This window comes from Miniopterus natalensis, chromosome X (assembly GCF_054644295.1).
Source record: "Miniopterus natalensis isolate mMinNat1 chromosome X, mMinNat1.hap1, whole genome shotgun sequence".
Classification (NCBI taxonomy): Eukaryota; Metazoa; Chordata; class Mammalia; order Chiroptera; family Miniopteridae; genus Miniopterus; species Miniopterus natalensis.
This window is the reverse complement of record NC_142103.1, coordinates 83,359,250-83,379,834: the sequence shown is the minus strand read 5'-3', so window position 1 is coordinate 83,379,834 and position 20,585 is coordinate 83,359,250. Positions and strand designations below refer to the sequence as shown.

Genomic DNA, 20,585 nt, shown 5'->3' with positions numbered 1-20,585 from the left:
GTCAACAATGTCCCCTAAAAGCATAAAGGAAAAATGGAACTGAACTTAATATTCACTCTGTTCAGTAGAAAACGAAAGATGATGCTGTGTTTTTCAGCAGCATTTCTATCATGACATTGGAGAATATGGTAAGCATTTTACCATGGAACCTCTATATTCTCATAACCAACTGGTTTTTCATCCTTCTTCTTCCTCCCTCACCCAAACATATACAGACATATGGTTTTACCCAAATATTTTTCACTGCTCTCCTGGAGGTCTTGGACTGAAGTCATAGGCTCTGTGAAACTTCACAAGATGTTTTGGTTGACTGTGATTCAAAAGCAGAGACCAAACTATTCAAGCTAGCCTTAAGCTAGTCTTCACCTTCATTCCCAGCATGAACCTTTGTGTGCACACTCACTCTGGCACAAATTCTTGTGCTTGCATACACATGTGCTTACTTTCTCGCTGGCACAGGCATGCACACTCTCCCACACGCCAGCCCTCTCTAACTGGCACTGTCGCATTCTCTCTCCCTCTCTCTCCTCTCTCTCCTCCCCCCCCTCCCTCCCTACCTCCCTCCCTCCCTCCCATAAATAAAACTTGTTTGGTACTTTTATGACTAAGAAAATCATTCTTTTCTCATATCATTTTGGCAAAATGAGATTATGAAACCCATTCTATCAATATATGATCCATCCTTTTTTTCATTAGAAGTAAAATTATTTTTATGTCCTACATGTAATTTTCATTTATATCTTTGCAGTTAAGATGTCAATTAAGCAGCACTCTCTTACTAGTAATTTGAATATAACAAAGTGGGAGTATGCTAACTCTTGAGTCAGGACCACATCTACAAAATCAATACTGATTAGTTTGTGTATAGATAAAAAGCTATATAGCTAGTTACTAATGAATTTAACACACTCCTGTCCTTACTAGGCTTTAAAAATTGTTCAAATTTATAGTACATCTCTAAAAGTATGCAAATTTTATTCCATAATACTAGCTGTGGTAGTTTTGTGACTCAGGAGGATAAAGGCTATAAGGATTGTCCTCCAAAGGAAAATTACTTTGATTTCTTTCCTGTGCCTTTTCTTCCTTTGTTTGGTGTTAATTCCTCTTTCTTTCTATTTTAACCTACTTTGGGTGAGCTCAGTCCTCCTTAGTAGCATTAAGGGGTGAGGAGTCAAAACCACAAGTTGTCACAAATGCTAGCAGCCTAAAGCAATTCACTAGAGTAGTGAATCTTACTTCCATGAAGTGATAGACATGTGATAGAATAGGTGAGGAAACGTGGATTCATAAGAGTATTTAATTTACTGTGATGATGTTAGGGGAGTTACGTGAGGTCTGGAGTTCCCAAATAATTATTCAGCTAGAAACTTCTATTTATAACTCAAAACCACCCCTTTTTAAACTCATTCTTTGCCCACCATACACATCTATCTTGATTTGGGACCCCTAGAAGCAAACTCTGAAATAAGGATTCAAGAGCAAGTAATTTATTTAGGATGTGGTCTTGGAAAACACCGATAGGTTGTGGAGAAGTGAGCCAGGAAAGGGATGGAAATGAAAAAAAGTGTGCCATTAAGCCAGTTACCCCTGTGGGCAACTAGAGCTCAACCTCAGTGTATACCTGTAGGAAAAAGTGTAGAGTACACTTCAGAGTTATCCAGTCAAGAGAGCCAGAATCTGATATATTTCTAAATCAGCACCCTATTTGGCACTGGTTGAGGGCTGAGTCTGGGACACTAACTCTTTTTCTCTTCTGACTAGTTCTGTGCACAGGAGCTTCATGCTCTTGTGATCTGAACAAGTCGTCAGGCACAGAGTTGTGGTTGTTCACAGTAGACAGTATTCTGTGGGTAGAGGTGAGTACTGAGGGGAAGGAGGTGGGGGCAGTGATGTCAGCTACAACATCCCACCCAAACTGCTCTCAGACCTCCTCCAAAGGTCTAGTTTGTCAGATTACCAGTTGCTCAACCCCTGATTTATGCTTACTTTATATACATGTGACTTTCCTTATTATAATGCCAATAATGTGTGGAGGTTTGGAGACTTGGACCCTTGATCCTATCTATACTTTGGTTGAACTTCACCTGGATTCCTTTTTTTCTTGCAGTAACTTTTATCATGTAATTTAAATTCAGTGTCATTACAGATTTTATGTATTTTATGTGCAGTTCAATGACTTTTGACAAGAGATCACACTGATATAAACCCACAGCTGTATCAAGATTTAGAACATTTTCATCACCTCAGAAAGCCCCCCTATGCTTTCCCATCATTCCTGCCCCACCCCAGAGGAACCACTTTATGATTCTGTAACTATAGGTTAGTGTGCTTGTTCTAAAGCTTCATATAAATAGATTCTTTTACAGTACATGATCTTTTGTGTATGGCTTTCGTCTTTTGTCTTTTTATATAAATGAGCATTTAATATGGATATTCTCAGGGCAGTCTTCCCAACCTTATCTACTATTGTGATCCAGTCCTCTAATTGTGAAGCGATGTATTAATTGTGCATCATAGTTCACTCCCCTCCCCTGGTTTATTATTATTTTTATTAATTTATTGGGGTGAAATTGGTTAATAGTATCATATAGGTTTCAAGTGTACATGTCTATGATACAAAATCTGTATATTGCACTGTGTGCCCACCACCCAAAGTCAAACCATCTTCTGTCACCAAATATTAGGCACCCTCCAACCCCTACCACCCCACCACCTGAATGAGACAAGTTAAGAATTCATATTGTGCTATTTGCGACAACATGGATTCTTAACTTGTCTCATTCTTGTGGTCAAATGATGGTAAGCCTGAAGCCTCGTCCTTGCTATCTCATTTGTTTCTCCAATTGTTTCCCAAAGATTCATTATCTCAGCATGTTATACTTCTACAAACTAAATTGAACACATTTCCTTCCTCTAATATAATAGAACTATTTTACTCACTGTTGCCTAAGGTGTGTTATGCAATGTGTTATATTCTCAGGTTAGCTGAGACACAGTAATGGCCTTTCTTCTTTAAATCATTGAGCAGTAGAGATATGTGACTTGCTCACCTATGCATTTTATTTATACAAATAAATTTACCACACAGTTCTGCCAACATTATTGACCTAGTACTGTGTGACAAGTGGTAAATGTGAAAGTTCTCATACAATGATATTGTTCCACCCCTTCATGAACTTCTAATTTGGCAGGGAAGATTGGGATAATTGAACAAATAATTTCAAGACAATATGGTATCATGATACGAAGATGTTCTGTGTGCTCTGGGAAACCAAAACAGGCATTTATTTTACCAGAGAATTCATGGAAGTTTCATAAATATGATCCCTAAGTAATTTTAAAGGATGAAGACCTGGCCAGGTGAAGAAAGGTAAGAAGAACATTCTAGACTGAGGGAATAGAAAGTGAAAAAGAAAAGAGGCACAGCACAAACATGTGCTAGAAAATACACAGTTCAGAGTTTTTAGAGAGTAAAAATTGAAATGTGGAATCTAAAGAACTTAATAAACTGATGAACAGAATAGATTCAATGACATGGAAGCATAGATGAGACTGATGAATGTCAGAGGGATGGAGGAGGGCGTGTGGGTGGAGGGGGAGAGAGTAACCAAAGAATTTATATGCAGATATGCACAACCCAAGGACATGGACAATGGTGGGGAGGGGGACTGGAGAGGGGGAGGGAATGGGGTGGAGCGGGTCATTGGGGAGAAAGGGGGACATCTGTAATATTTTAAACAATAATAAAACTTGAAAAAAAAATCAAATTCAGACGTAAAAAAAAAAAAAATTGAAATGTAATATCCAAAAAATGGATAGAGAGCCAAATTGGATCGGAATGTAGATGGCTTTGGATACTTTGATAATTTTTGTCTTATAAGCAACATAGCATCCCAGGTAGAACAAGAGTTTAGTAAATCTTACTACTGAATACAGAGTAAGGGCTTGTTCCATTTAGCTAAGTTCTGTTAAGCACTTGCTTTCTTTGGTGTCTGTAGGTGTAGCCAATTGGCCTTTTTTTTTTTTTTTTTGCTCTTGCCTTCTAATCCATGCAACGCTTTTCATGACTGTTGGCCTCTCTTCCAACTGGCTTCCAGTCATTATTTAGAAATAAGATATAGGATCAGGGTCTTCTTGTGATGGTAAAAGATCAAAATATTATCAGAGTGAGAGTTCTAGCTTTTCTTTACTTCTTTTTCTTTTATTAGTTTATCTTTATTACTAAAAGTATTTCAGATGTCCCTTTTCCACCCCATTGACCCCTTCTTCCCAGCTCCCACCGCCTCTCCAGGCTTTCACTGCATTATTGTCTATGTCCATGGGTTTTGCATGTATGCATGTAAATTCTTTGGTTAATCTCTTCCCTCCCCATCCCCCAACCCCACGAAATATGACAGTCTGTTGCATGCTTCAGTGTTCCTGGGTCTATTTTGTTTCTCAGTTTATTTTGTTCATTAGTTTCTTCTTAAAGAAGACCCTCCAGTATTTCATATAATACTGGTTTGGTGCTGATGAATGCCTTTATTTATTTATTTTTTTAATTTATCTTCAGAGGGAGCTCCAGTGGCGCAATCGGTTAGTGCGTGGTACTTATATAAATTTATCTTCATTGTTGAAAGTATTACAGATGTCCCTCTTTTTCCCCCATTGATCCCCTCCACCCTGCATCCACCCCACTCCCAGGCCTTCCCCATAACAATGTCTGTGTTCATGGGTTATGCTTATAGACATATAAGTTCTTTGATTAATCTCTCCCCCACCCTCACCTTCCATCTGAGATCCCTTAGTCTGTCCCGTGCTTCTATGTCTCTGGATTTATTTTGTTATTACATTCCATATATGAATGAGATCATGTCATACTTGCCTTTCTCTGACAGGCTTATTTCACTAAGCAGAATACTCTCCAGTTCCCCCCATGCTGTCCCAAAGGATAAGTGATCCTTTTTTTTTACAGCCGCATAGTATTCCATGGTGTAAATTTACCACAGCTTTTTTTATCCACTGGTCTACTGATGTGCACTTGAGAAGAATGTATATTCTGGAGCTTTGAGGTGGAATGTTCTGTAGATGTCAATTAAATCCATCTGATCTAGTGTGTCATTTAGGGTCACTGTGTCCTTGATTTTTTGTCTGGAAGACCTGTCCAGTGAAATCAGTGGGGTGCTAAAGTCCCCTAGTATGATTGTCTTGCTGTTGATCTCTCCCTTAAAGTCCTCTAGAAGTTGGGGCTTTTTTGTTTTTGTTTTTTATAAATTTAGGTGCTCCTATATTGGGTGCATATATGTTTATCAGAGTTATATCCTCTTGATGGGTCTATCCCTTTAGTATTACATAGTAATCTTTCTTGTTTCTCGTTATGGTCTGCATTTTGAAGTTGATTTTGTCCGATATGAGTATTGCTACCCCAGCTTTTTTTTTCATTTCCATGGAAAAGTTTTTTTCCATCCCTTCACTCTCATCCTGTGTGAGTCTTTTGTTTTGAGGTGGATCTCTTGTAGACAGCATATTTTTTGGTCACGTTTTCTTATCCATTCAGCCACCCTATGTCTTGTTTTTAAAGCATTTAATCCATTTACATTTAAGGTTATTATTGATAGATACTTATCTATTGCCGTTTTAATTATTTATGCCTATGTTTCTCTTTCTCTCTGTTTCAATATTTTTTTTAAGTTTCTTTATCTTTATTGTTGAGAATATTACAGATGTCCTCTTTTTATCCCCATTGATCCCCTCCACCCCACATCCATCCCATCCCCAGGTTTTCCCAATACCAATGCCTGTGTCCATGGGTTATGCTTATAAACATATAAGTTCTTTGATTAATCTCTCCCCAGCCACAGCCCCCTCCCCACCTTCCCTCTGAGATCCCTCAGTTTGTTCCATGCTTCTATGTCTCTGGATCCACTTTGTTCATCAGTTTATTTTGTTTATTATATTCCACATATAAGTGAGGTCATGTGGTATTTGCCTTTCTCTGACTGGCTTATTTCACTTAGCATAATACTTTCTAGCTCCCTCCATGCTGTGCCAAAGGATGGAAGATCCTTCCTCTTTACAGCTGCATAGTATTCCATGGTGTGAATGTGTAACAGCTTTTTATCCACTCATCTACTGATGGGCACTTGGGCTGTTTCCAGATCTGAGCTATTGTAAATTGTGTTGCTATGAACATACAGATGCATAAGTTCTTTGCAATTGGTGTTTTGGGTTCCTTGGGATATATTCCTAGAAGTGGGATCACTGGGTCAAATGGCAGGTCAATTTTTAATCTTTTGAGGAACCTCCATACTGCTTTCCACAGTGGCTGCCCCAGTCTGCATTCCCACCAGCAGTGCACTAGGGTCCCCTTTCTCCACACCCTCCCCAGCACCTGTAGTTCGTTGACTCATTGATGGAGCCATTCTGACAGGTGTGAAGTGACACCTCATTGTGGTTTATGTTTCCAGATCTTAGCTATTATACATTGTGCTGTTATGAACATAGGGGTGCATAAGTTCTTTGTGATTGGTGTTTCAGGTTCAATCAACTTTTTATTACACCAGTTTCTTTAACATTTCCTGCAGTAATGCCTTTAGCTTTTTCTTGTCTGTGAAGCTCTTCTTCATACAGTCAGAGTCCTTCTTTCATGGTGATTATATCTTCCATTTTAGATACTCTTTTTAAATAAACAGATCCTTTAAGGAAACCCTAAATATATTTAAACCAAATAAAAGCAAATCAGCCTTTTTTTAGTAAACAAATTATAGAGGTTCTTTATATCATTAACACTAAGACTCATTGAACAAAATTTCATTAAGCACCCACCACATCGTAATACCTTGTCCTTTCTCTAAAAAGGAAAAGGAAAGGAAATATGTGTAATTAAGCCACAGAAATCCAGCGGCTTCAGAGGAAATTGCAGCTAGAGAAGCTGCCTGATGAATTTCTTCTTCTTCCTCACTTTTCTACTTCCCAAATTCTGCATCCAAGAGCTCCTATCATGATTCACTTGTGCCTAAGTATAACACACATACGCACACATACATACACACACATATATTCATATGCACTCAATACCTTAAATTCATTCCTCTGGGATGTGTTGACCACTTCAAAGAGTTTGGTTTTTTAAAGTTAGAGACCCATACCTGTGTGTTTTTCTGCCTGTGTGTGTGAACACACACACAGGGATCAACACACCTTTTTTGTAAAGGTATAGAGAGCTAATATTTTTGGCTTTGTGGCCTATATGGTCTCTTTCTCAAATACCCCACTCTGCTACTGGAGCATGAAAGCAGCTATAGACAATACATAAGTTAATGGGCATCCCTGCATTAAATTAAAACTTTATTTTGGGGTACTGAAATTTGAATTTCACATAATTTTCACATATCCCAACATATTATTTTTCTTTTTATTTTTTTCAACTAGTTAAAATTGTAAAAACCACTCTTAGCTCGTGGGCTTTACAAAAATGGGTGGTCGACCCAATTCAATTCATGGCCATGGTTTTGCTGATCCCTGGTGCAACACATGCACTCACTAATACAAGAAGTGTCCTTTCATTTATTACTTTCTGAGTTATAAGGACAGCTCAGCTCTCTTGATGTGAGCACTGTGCTGAATAAAGAAAGTAATGGTATGAGAGGAAGGGCCAATGCAAGCTGTCAGATATCTGAGATCAATGAATTTAAACTAATCCACAGTTTAGCCCAATGTTTCTCAATTTTGGCTGCATATTGGAACGGGGTGGTGGTGATTAAAACATGTTGATGCCTAGATCCCACACCCAGAGAGCCTGATGTGATTAGTCTCAGATATAGCCTGAGCATGGGGATTTTAAAAATCTCTCCCTGTGTTTCTGCTGTGCATCCAAGGGTGAGGGCCACCCATTTCCCATAAGACTTTTGACAAAGACATAGCATTTGGGGATCAATAATGAGTGGAAAGTTGAGTTATGTTCAACTTTTTTCCCCTTTTCTTTCTCATTTTTAACATTTCTTTCCCATTTAATAACAGGCTTGCCTTACTTTCTAACTACAACCTCCCTTGCTTGTCTTTCTTACATATTCATTTCAGGTCTGAAATAATTAAAGAAGTTAAGAAAGCTCATAAGCCGCAGAAAGAATATCATGCAGTCTCTGTTACGCTACTCACTAGCCTCATTGTCCCAGTGAGTGTTAGTGACTCTCAGATTGATGCTGCCTTATGCTGATCTTTATTAGGGGAACACTCATTTAACTTATACAGGCACAGGTTCAACATTGTCAGCTCACTCCGGGGAGGTTGGATCCTGGAAAATTGTTTCCAGGCTACAAATCCTGGGAAAGTGTTATGTAAACTACAAAGGCAACTCATTAAATTATAGTCTCTGTCCTCAATCCTTGGATCCTTTTCCTCAAAATGGATATATCTAGGAAGCCATTATCGAGGTTTTGGACCAGCATGAAATTAGAGATAAAAAGAAAGGCTTTTAAAGTATATTTCATAAGCTAAAGTAAATGAGACTCTTTCCTGCTCTTGGAAATGTCTTTCAAGTAACCCAGAATATCTAAGCTCCCAAGACAGTGTCGTATCCTCATCATTTGGGTCCCAATAGAACAAAGTAAATGCATCTCTTTCTTGCCAGTTATTCCTTAAGCAAATTTGAACTTGAAGGTCTGTTGGCACTGATTTCTAATATTTCTAATTTAAATATCAATAACATAATATCTGAATTGCAAATAGCTCTTTCTTCATTGAACTTTAAACTTCTCTAATTTAGACTTGATGAAACTTTTACCCTTTTCCTATTGAAGTGGTGAAGATTCATGTATTTTATGTCATATTTTACATAACACCTAAAAGAGTTGCCACCCAAATATTTATGATATTCTGCCCTATTACATTAAATCATTTTTAGTTTAATCAACTGAAACTGCCAAATCAGAGGAAAATAATTTTGAGGAGCTCAGAGTAAATGTCAGGGACAAATGTGAAAGTATATGTCATTTTTGAGATCATGCTTCTGGCAACAACAGTTTCCAGTAGCTGAATTACAATCACAGATTTTTTTCTATATTACAGGATAGCCTTTTGAATGTCATACCACAATTACTCGACTTGTTCCAGGGCTTCTACATAAGTAGGTCTTTTGATTCTAGTAAGGCTAATCCATAATGAGGACTTTTCCAAACCTGGTTGGGTTAAGGGAGAAACTTCAATACAGACAAAAGCTTAAATATCCACATGGGTCCATTTGGGTCATAACTTCTTGGCTCATTTCTGCAAGATTTACTCCTAGCCTTCCTTTTTTTAAAGGAGATTTTACCTAAAACAGTAGGTAGAGAGATTTTTGAGGCAATATTGTTCTGAGAGTAGAGACCTGTGGTCACAGCACAGCATTACTGGGTAGGTCTCTAAGTCCCTTCTAAATAGGACTTCTGAGATGAGTAGAATCATTTGGAATGGTATGAATATGGTTAACTGTTGTCAAATGTATAAATGTAGCACCTGAGGTAGGAGGGCTCAGAAAAATCACTAAGGAACTTAGAATTCATTAATTTATTTAATCACAAAATTTTATTCTCTTGTTGTCAGAATCAAAAGACACAGTCTTAGACCCTTCCTGAGCAGAGTCCATAATACTATAACTTATTCAGAGTGCCATCTCTAGAAAGACGGAGCCAGAGACTGTTTTTATGTAGTATCAAAGGAATGCCACCAGAGAATTTTCATAATTATTTTCATAAAATTGCAAGAAACTAATCCCAGCTCTCTGATCTTTTGATTATCTTCTTGACAGCTCACTCTATCAGTGTAGAGCCTAATTGGTTGTAACACATTGATCTTGGTGAAATGATGAGTAAGCAATATGAAAAACTAGAAGAGCACAGGCTTTGGGTAGGCAGAATATTCTCAGTTTGTATTCTGACTTTGTCACATACTAACTGTGTGACAGTGTGGTGGTGGTAGTGTGGTGTGTATGTGTGTGCACGTGTGCGTGAACATCCATGCATGCATGGAATAATTGTTTAGCCTCTCCAAGACTTAGTTTCTTCACGTTTGAAATAAGAACATTAATACCTTTTAAAACAGGGATGTTGGTGAAAGGAAAGTGTCTAACATTTAGAAAATACTCAGTAAATGCAGCTGCCATTTGCATAATTATTGAGGGTGGCAGCAGCTGGTATTATCAGTCAGGGCAAATTTGATTTTGGTGGCTTCTCTGGTGCACAGACTTGCAAAGACCTATCAGCTGTGTTTGACAGCTCTGATGGTCACTGCTGATTCTTTCTTCTGCCAGATTTATCTTCTGGTAATGACACATGCACAGTCAGACATTCTTTTTGAGAAAGCACTCTTCCTTTATTCTTATAATTCTCTCCTCTGATTAGCTCAACTATAAGCCCTAATCACTATTACTGCTGTGCTTTTACAATAAGATATTCATTATTATAAGTTCACCTATAAATTATTAAAATAGTGATTGAAAGAATGAAATACGTAGGGCTTATATTTTACCACAGCATATTTTGTGCCCACTGCAGGTAAACAATAAAATAAGAACAAATACTCTCTTCAGTTCTAATTTGTCAAAGCTTATATTTACTTATGAATCTCCATTTAATGAGAAAATCTGTGATCACCTAAGGGCAGGAACTGTTTTTTTCATTAATCATTATTGAGTGGAATTGAATCACTTTTAGCAAACATGAAAGTGAGTCAAGCCCATTTACCAAATATCATTATTTTCATGCCACAGTTATTAAATGTGCACCATGAGTCAGTCACTAAACACAGAAAGAAAATATAATTTCCAATCTTTGATTAAATATGTATTGAGTGCCTCCTTTGCACCAAGGCATTATGGAGGTGCTAGAGATATTATGGTAAATACATACTGAACTCTGTCCCCAAGGAGCTCACAGTTGAAAGAGGCACCCAGGCCCACATACATGGAACAATTAGGGGGCCAAGCAAGGTCTTGCAGAGTCAAGTGCTATATAGTTTGGCAAAGACTGTAAGTCAATAGGAATTGAGAAGAGCAGAGGTTGACAAGGCCTGTGATTTACAGGAAAGGTCTGGTGGGGGAGGCTGGACTTCATATGAGCCTTGAAAGATAGGGAAGAGTTGTGTGAACACAGAGTGACATATATGGCATTTCTGGCTGGGAGAACATGAGCAAAAACCTTAGAAGTGGAAGCATGACTGTGAGCATGGTGAGTTGACAGGATAGTAAGGAACCTGGATTGGCTGGGAGAATGCTAGTGAGCAGTGGGAAATATAGTTGGAAGGGTAGGGTGAAGCTCAATGACAAAGACTTTAGAGTCAGACAAACAGGATTGAATCTAGTGAGCCCCTGAAGGTTTTTAAAGGGGGGGAGTGCCATAATAGTTGATGACCAATTCCAGTGTGGGTCTGGTGTATTTCATGTGGTTCATATGTCATCATTATTCTTTTGTAAGCTTTTCCTCGACTTTGTCTTTGGTTGCTGCTGTTTCCGTGTTAATTCAGAATATTCTTTCTCATTTAGAGGAAGCACTGGTTCATCAGATCTTAATGACCAGGAAGTTGGTCCTGGGACCATGAAGAGCAGCCAGAGCAGTGGTATGACCCCAGTTACTCAGAGGTCACCAGCCCCAAGCACACGCAGCTTGACTCCAGTCAGCAGTAGAGTAAGTACACAAATGTGAACGGATACCAGGCTTCTGAAATTTGATCTCACCACCGTGGCATTACTGGGTTTCAGCTCTCTGTATCTCAGTGCATGTCGCTTACGATGATTAATGGTAGAAGCTTCTTTATCAGGACTGAACATCTTGGATCCTTAGCTCCCGGCAGGAAGCCTACAGTACAAGGAAAGGGAAGAAATAGGTTCAAAGGTGGAATTTATATGATGAAGGTTTAAATGGCTATACAATTTTAAAATATATATAAATAATTGTTAGAAGTCATTGATTTTGATCCTCCATGCTATTTCTCAAGATGTTGACTGCACTAAAATTTTTCCAAACTGATTTAAATCAGGGAAAATAGAATCTTGAAATCCTTTTCTAGTTTCCTTTTCTATACAACTGTTAATATAAGGGGTCAATGCATAATGAAAACTTAAATTGCATAATATATGTGTGTATATAATATATATTATATGTAATATGGAAGCTGGTCTTTTGAATGAATGAGTGTCTACTAGATTTTTTGATTAAATAGAAAACCATATGTATACAAACTTTATATACAAACTACAGTTTTTTGAGTCAGCCAGTATATAATGAGGGTCTGCTATATGCCAGGACTGGTTATGCAAAAACATGAAGGAAGTGAAGGAATTAGCCATGCAGTAGTCTGAGGCAAATAATTCTTCCAGGTGGGAACACCACTTATATTCAGCAGGTACATTACTGAATGGCTGTTCCAATTACTTATGGAGAGACTCCTTAAACAATATTTTGAAACAGTGTTGAAAACTGACCTAACTTAATTTATCTGTTTTACCTCTGTCACAGTCTTATGGTAAAACTTAGTGGTCTACGGCAATTAATTAGGAGTTATATTATTCCTGCTACAGGGAATATGTGTTAGAAAATAAAGACCAAAACCAGTCTATATTGAAGCTGCATTGAGTAGCATACTAAGCAAGTGAGAGCCACATCTCTCTGGAGTGAGTTCATCAAATTTTCCCTCAATGTCTAAGGTGTCGGTTAAATATAAGGCAACAAGTAGGACTTTAAAAATCATTTTTTGATTGTTATGGAAAGAGGAATTAAAAAGTTTCTTTTATATTCGATCATTATCACACCGTGATATAATTTCCATGGACATTTAAACTCAGCCCAGTTACTAAAAAGTTCAAAATTAGTCTCTTAATGCTCAAGCAAAGTTGGAGTGATGCAATAGCCAAGACCCTAAGTGCCCAGGGAAATTTGGGACAGAGTTTTCCTTTATTATATGTTACAATGAAAACAAGTCTCAGACTGAATTTTGCCACTTACACAAACATTTATTAGCAAGCAGGCACCCAAAAATCACCTATTCTTGTAAGCTAGGGAAGTCCTCATTCTTTATCCTTTCATAAACTTTGATAAGCACCTTGCATGAAAGTTCCATTCCAAAAACAATGTAACCAACCATGTTCTGATCATACAACCTGCTAAATGGAAAAGTGGCATGGTCTTGTTAAATGGGTATGGAGGAGGTAAGGGGTGGTTGAGGAGAGAAGGTGTTGAGAGGGGGACAGACCAAGGACCAGAGTTCTAAGCCTACTCAGAGGGTACTACTCTGAGGGTATGAAGCTCACCAGATTCTTATACATAGTTCATGTAAGTTGGAGATACCTGTATCATCTTTCTTGCTAACCATATAGTAGAATGCTCCCTATTTTTGTGAATGAAAAATTATTTCTAATGCATTTCCTGCTAATTAGCAAACCTCTTGGTATAGATTTTAGAGAGTAATTATTGATAGTAAGTTTTAGAGTTGATGGACTCCTGATGAACGTCCTCCAAATATCAACTATCTCCTAAAGAATGCACATTTAAATGTGGTAATACTGAAGTATATTTCTATGGAAGGATTTTAAAGTAAATTACTGTCAATATAATGATTCTTTTTTAATTTTACTTTGTGAGAAGGAGCATGGTTTTGAAAATTCTTTGGATTGGGCTGCCATTGAAGGAATCTCTGAGGATTTCACAAAGAATCATCGCAGAAACACTTCTGGCACACCTTCCTTAGCAGTCTCGGGGACTTCCCACTCCTCAGGTGGGTATTTACAGTATGACTACACTGTTGTACAAAATGACTAAATCAGGTGGATTTGACTGTCTTGTGTGGCATTAAATGGATGTTTCATGCCTTAGGAAAAAATTGTCCATTCTTTTTGACCCATAGTGGTAGGCCCACTCCATAAGAGCTGCTTAAATGTGGTCCCAGGTGATATCTTAAGCCTCTTACATTTATGCAGAATCCATTTCAAAAGTGTACACTTGCCAGGCATCACTACCAAGTTTCAGAGCTCTACCAAATGTCAATATAAGAGTGTAGGAAATATTATTGGCTCATTTGATATGAAAGATAAGGACACTTGACTAGAGTTCAAGGAAATAAACTTTTTAAAAATTAACAGCTTTATTGAAATATAATTTACATACCATAAAATTTATCTGAGTTTTGTCAATTTACATTCATTTTGATTGCCTATAGGTTTGGATTTAATTCTACCATCTTACTTTATATCTTTCATTCACCTCATTTTTCTCATTTTTGATTGTAGGTTTTATTCTTTCTTTCTCTACTGCTGTCTTCTAGATTGATGTCTTCCCATCCCATTCCATTTTTCCCTTCCATTTAGTTTAGTATATACACTGTTTCTCTTTTAATGATTATCTTACAGTTTTTAACATGCATGTTTAACTTAAAATCTAATTTCTAACATAAATTCCAATGTTAATCCTTTTTGATTTGGTACTTAGCAATGCCCTATATCTAGACAAATTTACCATTTCATGGTTTAAATAAGGAATTATTTGCAAGAAGTATTAAGGTATTAATAATAACCCCTTTCATTTGTATGGTACATTCAAATATACCATTTCAATTCATCATAATAATAACCCAGTAAAGCAGGTATTATATTGCAATTTTTTTACCTATGAATAAAGAAACTCTTCAGAGAAATTGGTCATAATTATTAAGTTTATGTCCCATGTATAGAATTAAAAATCATGACAAAATCCTCAACATGAAAAACTTACTTTGTTACCCAATGATGATATTTGCATAAAGCCTAAATCTGGATTCTGTGTGCTAAATTGGGGAGTCTCTCCTAGCCAGGTAGTTCTCAAAGAGTTTTCTAAAGGAGTGTGGTTATTGTTGCATTTTGTTTAGGACTAGAAAATCAGCTCACCTATTAAATGAAAAAACTTAAACTAGCCTAGAAGGCAACTTCCTAGAATGTATTTCTATTACTTTTACTGAACACCTGTACATTTCTGTTTATTGAGTACATACTCTGTGTTAGGCACTATGGTAAATACATTTGCTTTATATCACATCATTTAAAACTTATTTACTTGATTGCTCTCTTAAATCTTTCTCATTTATAAGCAACTATATCTATATCAGCAAGGCTTTGATATAAAACTGCTCTGTGAAAATAAGCTGTCCTCCACATTACTGACTAGTGAATTGTTCTTTAACTTATATTTTCAAAAGCAAGATGTTCTTCTGATGAAAGAATGTTCTGGTGCCTGAAGAAGTAGAGCTTTCTCCAAATTTACCTATAGCCACTCCCTTTTCTGTGAATTCTCTAAATTTTAAAATCAAGAATGGTTAATGTTTTACTTTTTCTAAGCTTAAGGGCCCATTCTAAGAGAGTTTTTCAAAATCTATGAGCAAAACAGAAGACTTAAAATTAGCATTTTATAATGGAGCATTTAGTCTCCAATGATCAAAGGAAACATGAACACATCAGTGTTGGTAATTCAGTCCAAGGGACTTTCAAAATGCTATTAAAATGGAAGTATGTAAGAAAGATTAAAGATAACGGCAGACTGAGTGGAAGCTACACTGACACTCTCCCGGGACCAAACTGGAATTACAACTAAAATAGAGAAAAACCATCCTGAATAATCAACTGCTGCTGAAGACGAGCTGGACAGCATCCTCATAACCAAGAACCTAAAGTGGAGACCACATACAGATTAGTGGGAAGTGTGGAGGTGCAAGAGAAAGGGCTGGCTGGGCTCCCGCAGGCAAAAGATGAAGGTCCAAAGAGATATCTCAGCTGTGAGGGTTCCCACTGAGTACTCTGGGGTCTAAATCCCAGGCTGGGCTTCCCAGCCAAGAGCACCAGAACTGAGAAAGGTGCCCACATAACATCTGGCTGTGAAAAGCAGTTGGGTTTCTGTCTGCCAGGGAGAGATGGCTGGAAATGAAGGCACCCTCTTAAAGAGACAACACAAAAAGTTTTGTGTGTAGCCACTCACCTTGGGTTCCAGCAGAGGGAGAGCAGAGTGGACTGAAGCTGTGTAAGGAGAATCTAGGGTTGTGGACTTTGGAGAAAGAGCTCAGAGGGCTCAGAGGCCTCTGGATTCCTGTGCTGAGTCATTACTCCATACTGCAGAGGCAGACACTTACCTTCCGAGCAGCTTTTGCCTGAGGCTGAAGCAATTGCCCCACCCTGCTGAAAAACCTCTTGCCCTATTCAGAGGAGTTTCTACAACCTGAGGCACATTAAGAGACTGATAACAATCAGCTACCCCACCCTGTGGAGTTTCTACAGCCTGAGGCTCATTAGGAGAATCAGATTAATCAGCCTGCAAACAGAGTCAGACATCAAAGTGCTTTGAGTCTTTGCCTGATCTGTTTCCGGACCTGGGCCTTGGAAAAGCAGACTTTGGTGTGTATCTTGGTCCTGTCCAACCATACCCAGCCCCAGCAGAGGGGACCTTAAGCCGAGGGTTTTTGATAGCTCCAAACAGGGTACTCAAGACCAGTGACAAACTGCATCTGACATTGGCCTGTACCAGAGACCCTCCAAAAGGACTGAGAGTCCTAGCAGATCTACCTAATACATAGAAACAAATCCAAACAAGCAGCTAAAATGGGAGACGAAAAACAAGCTCCAAATGAAAGAACAAGAGAAGTCTCCAAAAAAAGAGCTAAGTGAAATGGAGAGAAGCAATCTCTCAGAAATAGAGTTCAGAATACTGATTGTAAGGATGCTCAACAGCATGAAAAAAGATATGGAAACTGTGAAGGAAATTAAGAATGACATAGCAGAAATACATTGAAAGAAATAAACTGCAGATTAGATAGAGGAATCTGAGGATCAGATCAGTGAATTAGAAGACAAGGTAGAAAAAAAATCACTCAATCAGAGACACAAAAAGAAAAAATAATTTAAAAATCAGGAAGACATCTAAGGTAACTGTGGTACAACATAAAACATAACAATATTTGCATAATAGGAGTGCCAGAAGAGACAGAAAGTAAAGGTTTAGAGAACCTGTTTGAAGAAATAATGGCAGAAAACTTCCCTAACCTGGTCAAGGAAAAGTCACACAAGTTCAGGAGGCACAAAGAGTCCCAAGCAAGAAGAACCCAAACAGACACATCAAAATTAAAATGCCAAAGATTCAAGACAAAGAGAGAATCCTAAAAACATCTAGAGAAAAGCAATCCATTACCTACAAAGGAGCTTCCATAAGGTTTTCAGCTGACTTCTCATCAGAAACTCTACAGGCCAGAAGGGAATGGCATGAAATATTCAAGGTAATGCAAACAAGGATCTGAAACCAAGACTACTCTATCCAGCAAGGCTATCATTCAAAATAGATGGTAAAATAAAGAGCTTCCCAGAAAAAAAAAAAGAAAAAAAAGGCTAAAGAAATTTATCACCACCAAACCAGCATTACAGGAAATGTTAAAGGGTCTGCTGTAATTAGAAGTAGAAATAGAAGCATTGCAAGAAATATTAAAGGAATTGCTGTAATAATAAGAAGAAATAGAGAGAGAAACATTGGCATAAAGAATTAAAATGGCGCCTGGCTGGGTGTGGCTCAGCAGTTGAGCATCAACTTAGGATCTAGGTGATCGGGGATTCCATTCCTGGTCAGAGCACATGCCCAGATTACAGGCTCGATCCCCAGTCGGGGGCATGCAGGAGGCAGCTGATCAATGACTCTCTCATCAATGATGCTTCTATCTCTCTCCCTCCCTCTCCTTTCCTCTCTTTGAAATCAATAAAGATATATTTTTTTAAAAAGAATTAAAATGGCAATATATAAGGACTTATCAATAATAACCTTTAGGATTTTAAAGGAAAGATCAACAGGAACACAGTCATAGTCAAGGACTTTAACACCCCCCTGACTTCACTTGATAGATCTTCCAGACAAAAAGTCAACACAGAAACAGTGACTCTAAATGGCACACTAGATCAGATGGATTTAATTGATATTTAGAGAACATTTTACCCCAAAGCTGAAGAATAAACATCCCTCTCAAGTGCACATGGGTCATTCTCAAAGATAGACCACATGTTAGGACACAAAACCAATCTTTACAAGTTCAAGAAGATTGAAATCATATCAATCTTCTCAGACTACATGGGCATGAAATTAGAAATCAATTACAGTAAAAAACACTCAAACACATTCAAAAGCATGGAGGCTAAATAACAGATTATTAAACAATGAATGGGTTGCCAAAGAGATCAAGAAAGAAATCAAAATCTTCCTGGAAACAAATGAAAATGAACACACAACAACCCAAAATCTATGGGACACAGCAAAAGCAGCCCTAAGAGGGAAGTTCATAGTACTGCAGGCCTACCTCAAAAAGCAAGAAAATTTTTTGATAAACTATCTAACCCTACAACTTAAAGAATTAGAAAGCTCCCCTGTGAAACCATCCAGACCAGGGCTTTTGTTTACTGGGAGTTTTTTGATTACTGCCTCAGTTTCATCAGTTGTTATTAGCCTATTCAGGTTTTCTGATTCTTCCTGATTCAGTTTTACATGATCTCACTCATATGTGGAATCTTATAAACAAGATAGTTTGAGGAACAAAATAGATCCAGAAACACAGAAGCATGGAACAGACTGATGAATCTCAGTGGGAAGGTGGGGGTGGGGGAGTGGGTGGGGAGAGATTAATCAAAGAACTTTTATGCATATATGCATAACCCATGGACACAGTAGTGTGGTGAAGCCCGAGGGGGGCAGGGTGGAAATGAGGTGGAGGGGACCAATTAGGGAAAAAAGGGGGAGATATCTGTAATAATTTCAACAAAAAGATAAATTTTTAAAAAAAAAAGTTAAAAAATTGAAGTATGTAAGCATCTTCTCGGATCACAATGGTATGACTAGAAATCAACTACAATAAAAAATCTCAAAAACACTCAAATACGTGGTGGCTAAATATCATATTATGAAACAATCAATGGGTTACCAATGAGATCAAGCAGGAAATAAAAACCTTCCTGGAAACAAACGAAAATGAACACACAACAACCCAAAATCTATGGTACACAGTGAAAGCAGTCCTAAAAGGGAAGTTCATAGCACTGCACGCCTACCTTAAAAAACAAGAAGAACTTCTTATAAACAATCTAACCCTACAACTAAAAGAATTAAAAAGAGAAAAGAAAAGCCCAGAAGAAGTAGAAGGAAGGAAATAATAAAGATCAGTTAATATAAATGACTTAGAGACTAAAAAAAGTAATATAAAAGATCAATGTATCCAAGAGCTGTTTCTTTGGAAAGATAAACAAGATTGATGAACCCTTTGCCAGACTCATCACGAAACAATGAGAGAGGACCCAAGCCAAAAAAATCAGAAACAAAAGTGGTGAAGTAACAACTGACACCACAGAAATACAAAGAATTGTAAGCAAATACTATAAACAACTATATGCCAACAAAATGGACAACCTGGATGAAATCGACAAATTTCTAGAAACATGCAGTGTTCCAAAACTCAATCAGGAAGAATGACAAAACCTGAATAGGCCAATAACAACAAATGAAATTGAAGTAGTATTCAAAAAACTTCCAGCTAACAAAAGTCCTGGACAGATGGAATTACAGGAGAATTTTACCCAACATTCTAAGAACATCTATCCTCCTCAAACTATTCCAAAAAAAATCCAAGAGGAAGGAACGCTTCCAAGCTCTTTTTATAAAGCCAACATTATCCTAATTCTAAAACCAGATAAAGATACCACAAAGAAAGAAAATTACAGGCCAATATCCCTGAAGAACACAGATGGTAAATTCCTCAACAAAATATTAGCAAATTGGATCCAGAAATACATTAAAACGATCTTACACCATGATCAAATGGGATTTATTCCAGGGATGCAAGGCTGGTACAATATTCTCAAATCAATACATGTGATATAAAACATAAACAAAATGAAATATAAAAATCACATTATCATATCAACAGATGAAGGAAAAGCACTTGACAAAATCCAGTGCCCTTTTTTGATAAAATCTCTCAGCAAAGTGGGAATAGAGGGGTCATAGCTCAATATAATAAAGGCCATATATGGCACTCACACAGCCAACAACATACTCAATGGGCAAAAACTAAAAATGTTTCCCTTAAGAACAGTAACAAGACAAGGATATCTGCTTTCACCACTCTTATTCAACATAGTACTGGAAGTCCTAGCCACAGCTATCATACAAGAGACATCCAAATTGGAAAAGAGGAAGTAAAATTTTCATTATTCACAGATGACATGATATTGTATATAGGAAACCCTAAACACTCCACCAGGAAACTACCAGACTTAATAAATGAATTTGTCAAGGTAGTAGGATACAAAATCAACACCCAGAAATCAATGGCATTTTTATACACCAATAACGAACTCTCAGAAGGAGAAACTAAAAACAATACCATTTACCATTGCAACAACAAAAAATAAGATACCTAGGAATAAACTTAACCAAGGAGGTAAAAGACTTGTACTCGGAAAACTATAGGACATTGAAAAAAGAAATAGAGGAAGATAGAAACCAGTGGAAGAATATACTGTGTTCATAGATTAGAAGAATTAACATCATTAAAATGTCCATATTACCCAAAGCAATCTATAGATTCAATGCAAT

General features: G+C 37.4%; 1 protein-coding gene across 1 annotated transcript in view; it reads left to right on the top strand.

The window, feature by feature from the left end:
* Window positions 1-20,585, top strand: part of SYTL5 (synaptotagmin like 5) — a 209,792-nt gene that overhangs the window by 157,041 nt on the left and 32,166 nt on the right. The window contains exons 7-8 of the mRNA XM_087829354.1: window positions 11,495-11,636; window positions 13,593-13,722. Of these exons, the coding sequence (XP_087685480.1) occupies window positions 11,495-11,636; window positions 13,593-13,722 (272 nt within the window). The remainder of the gene's footprint in view (window positions 1-11,494; window positions 11,637-13,592; window positions 13,723-20,585) is intronic.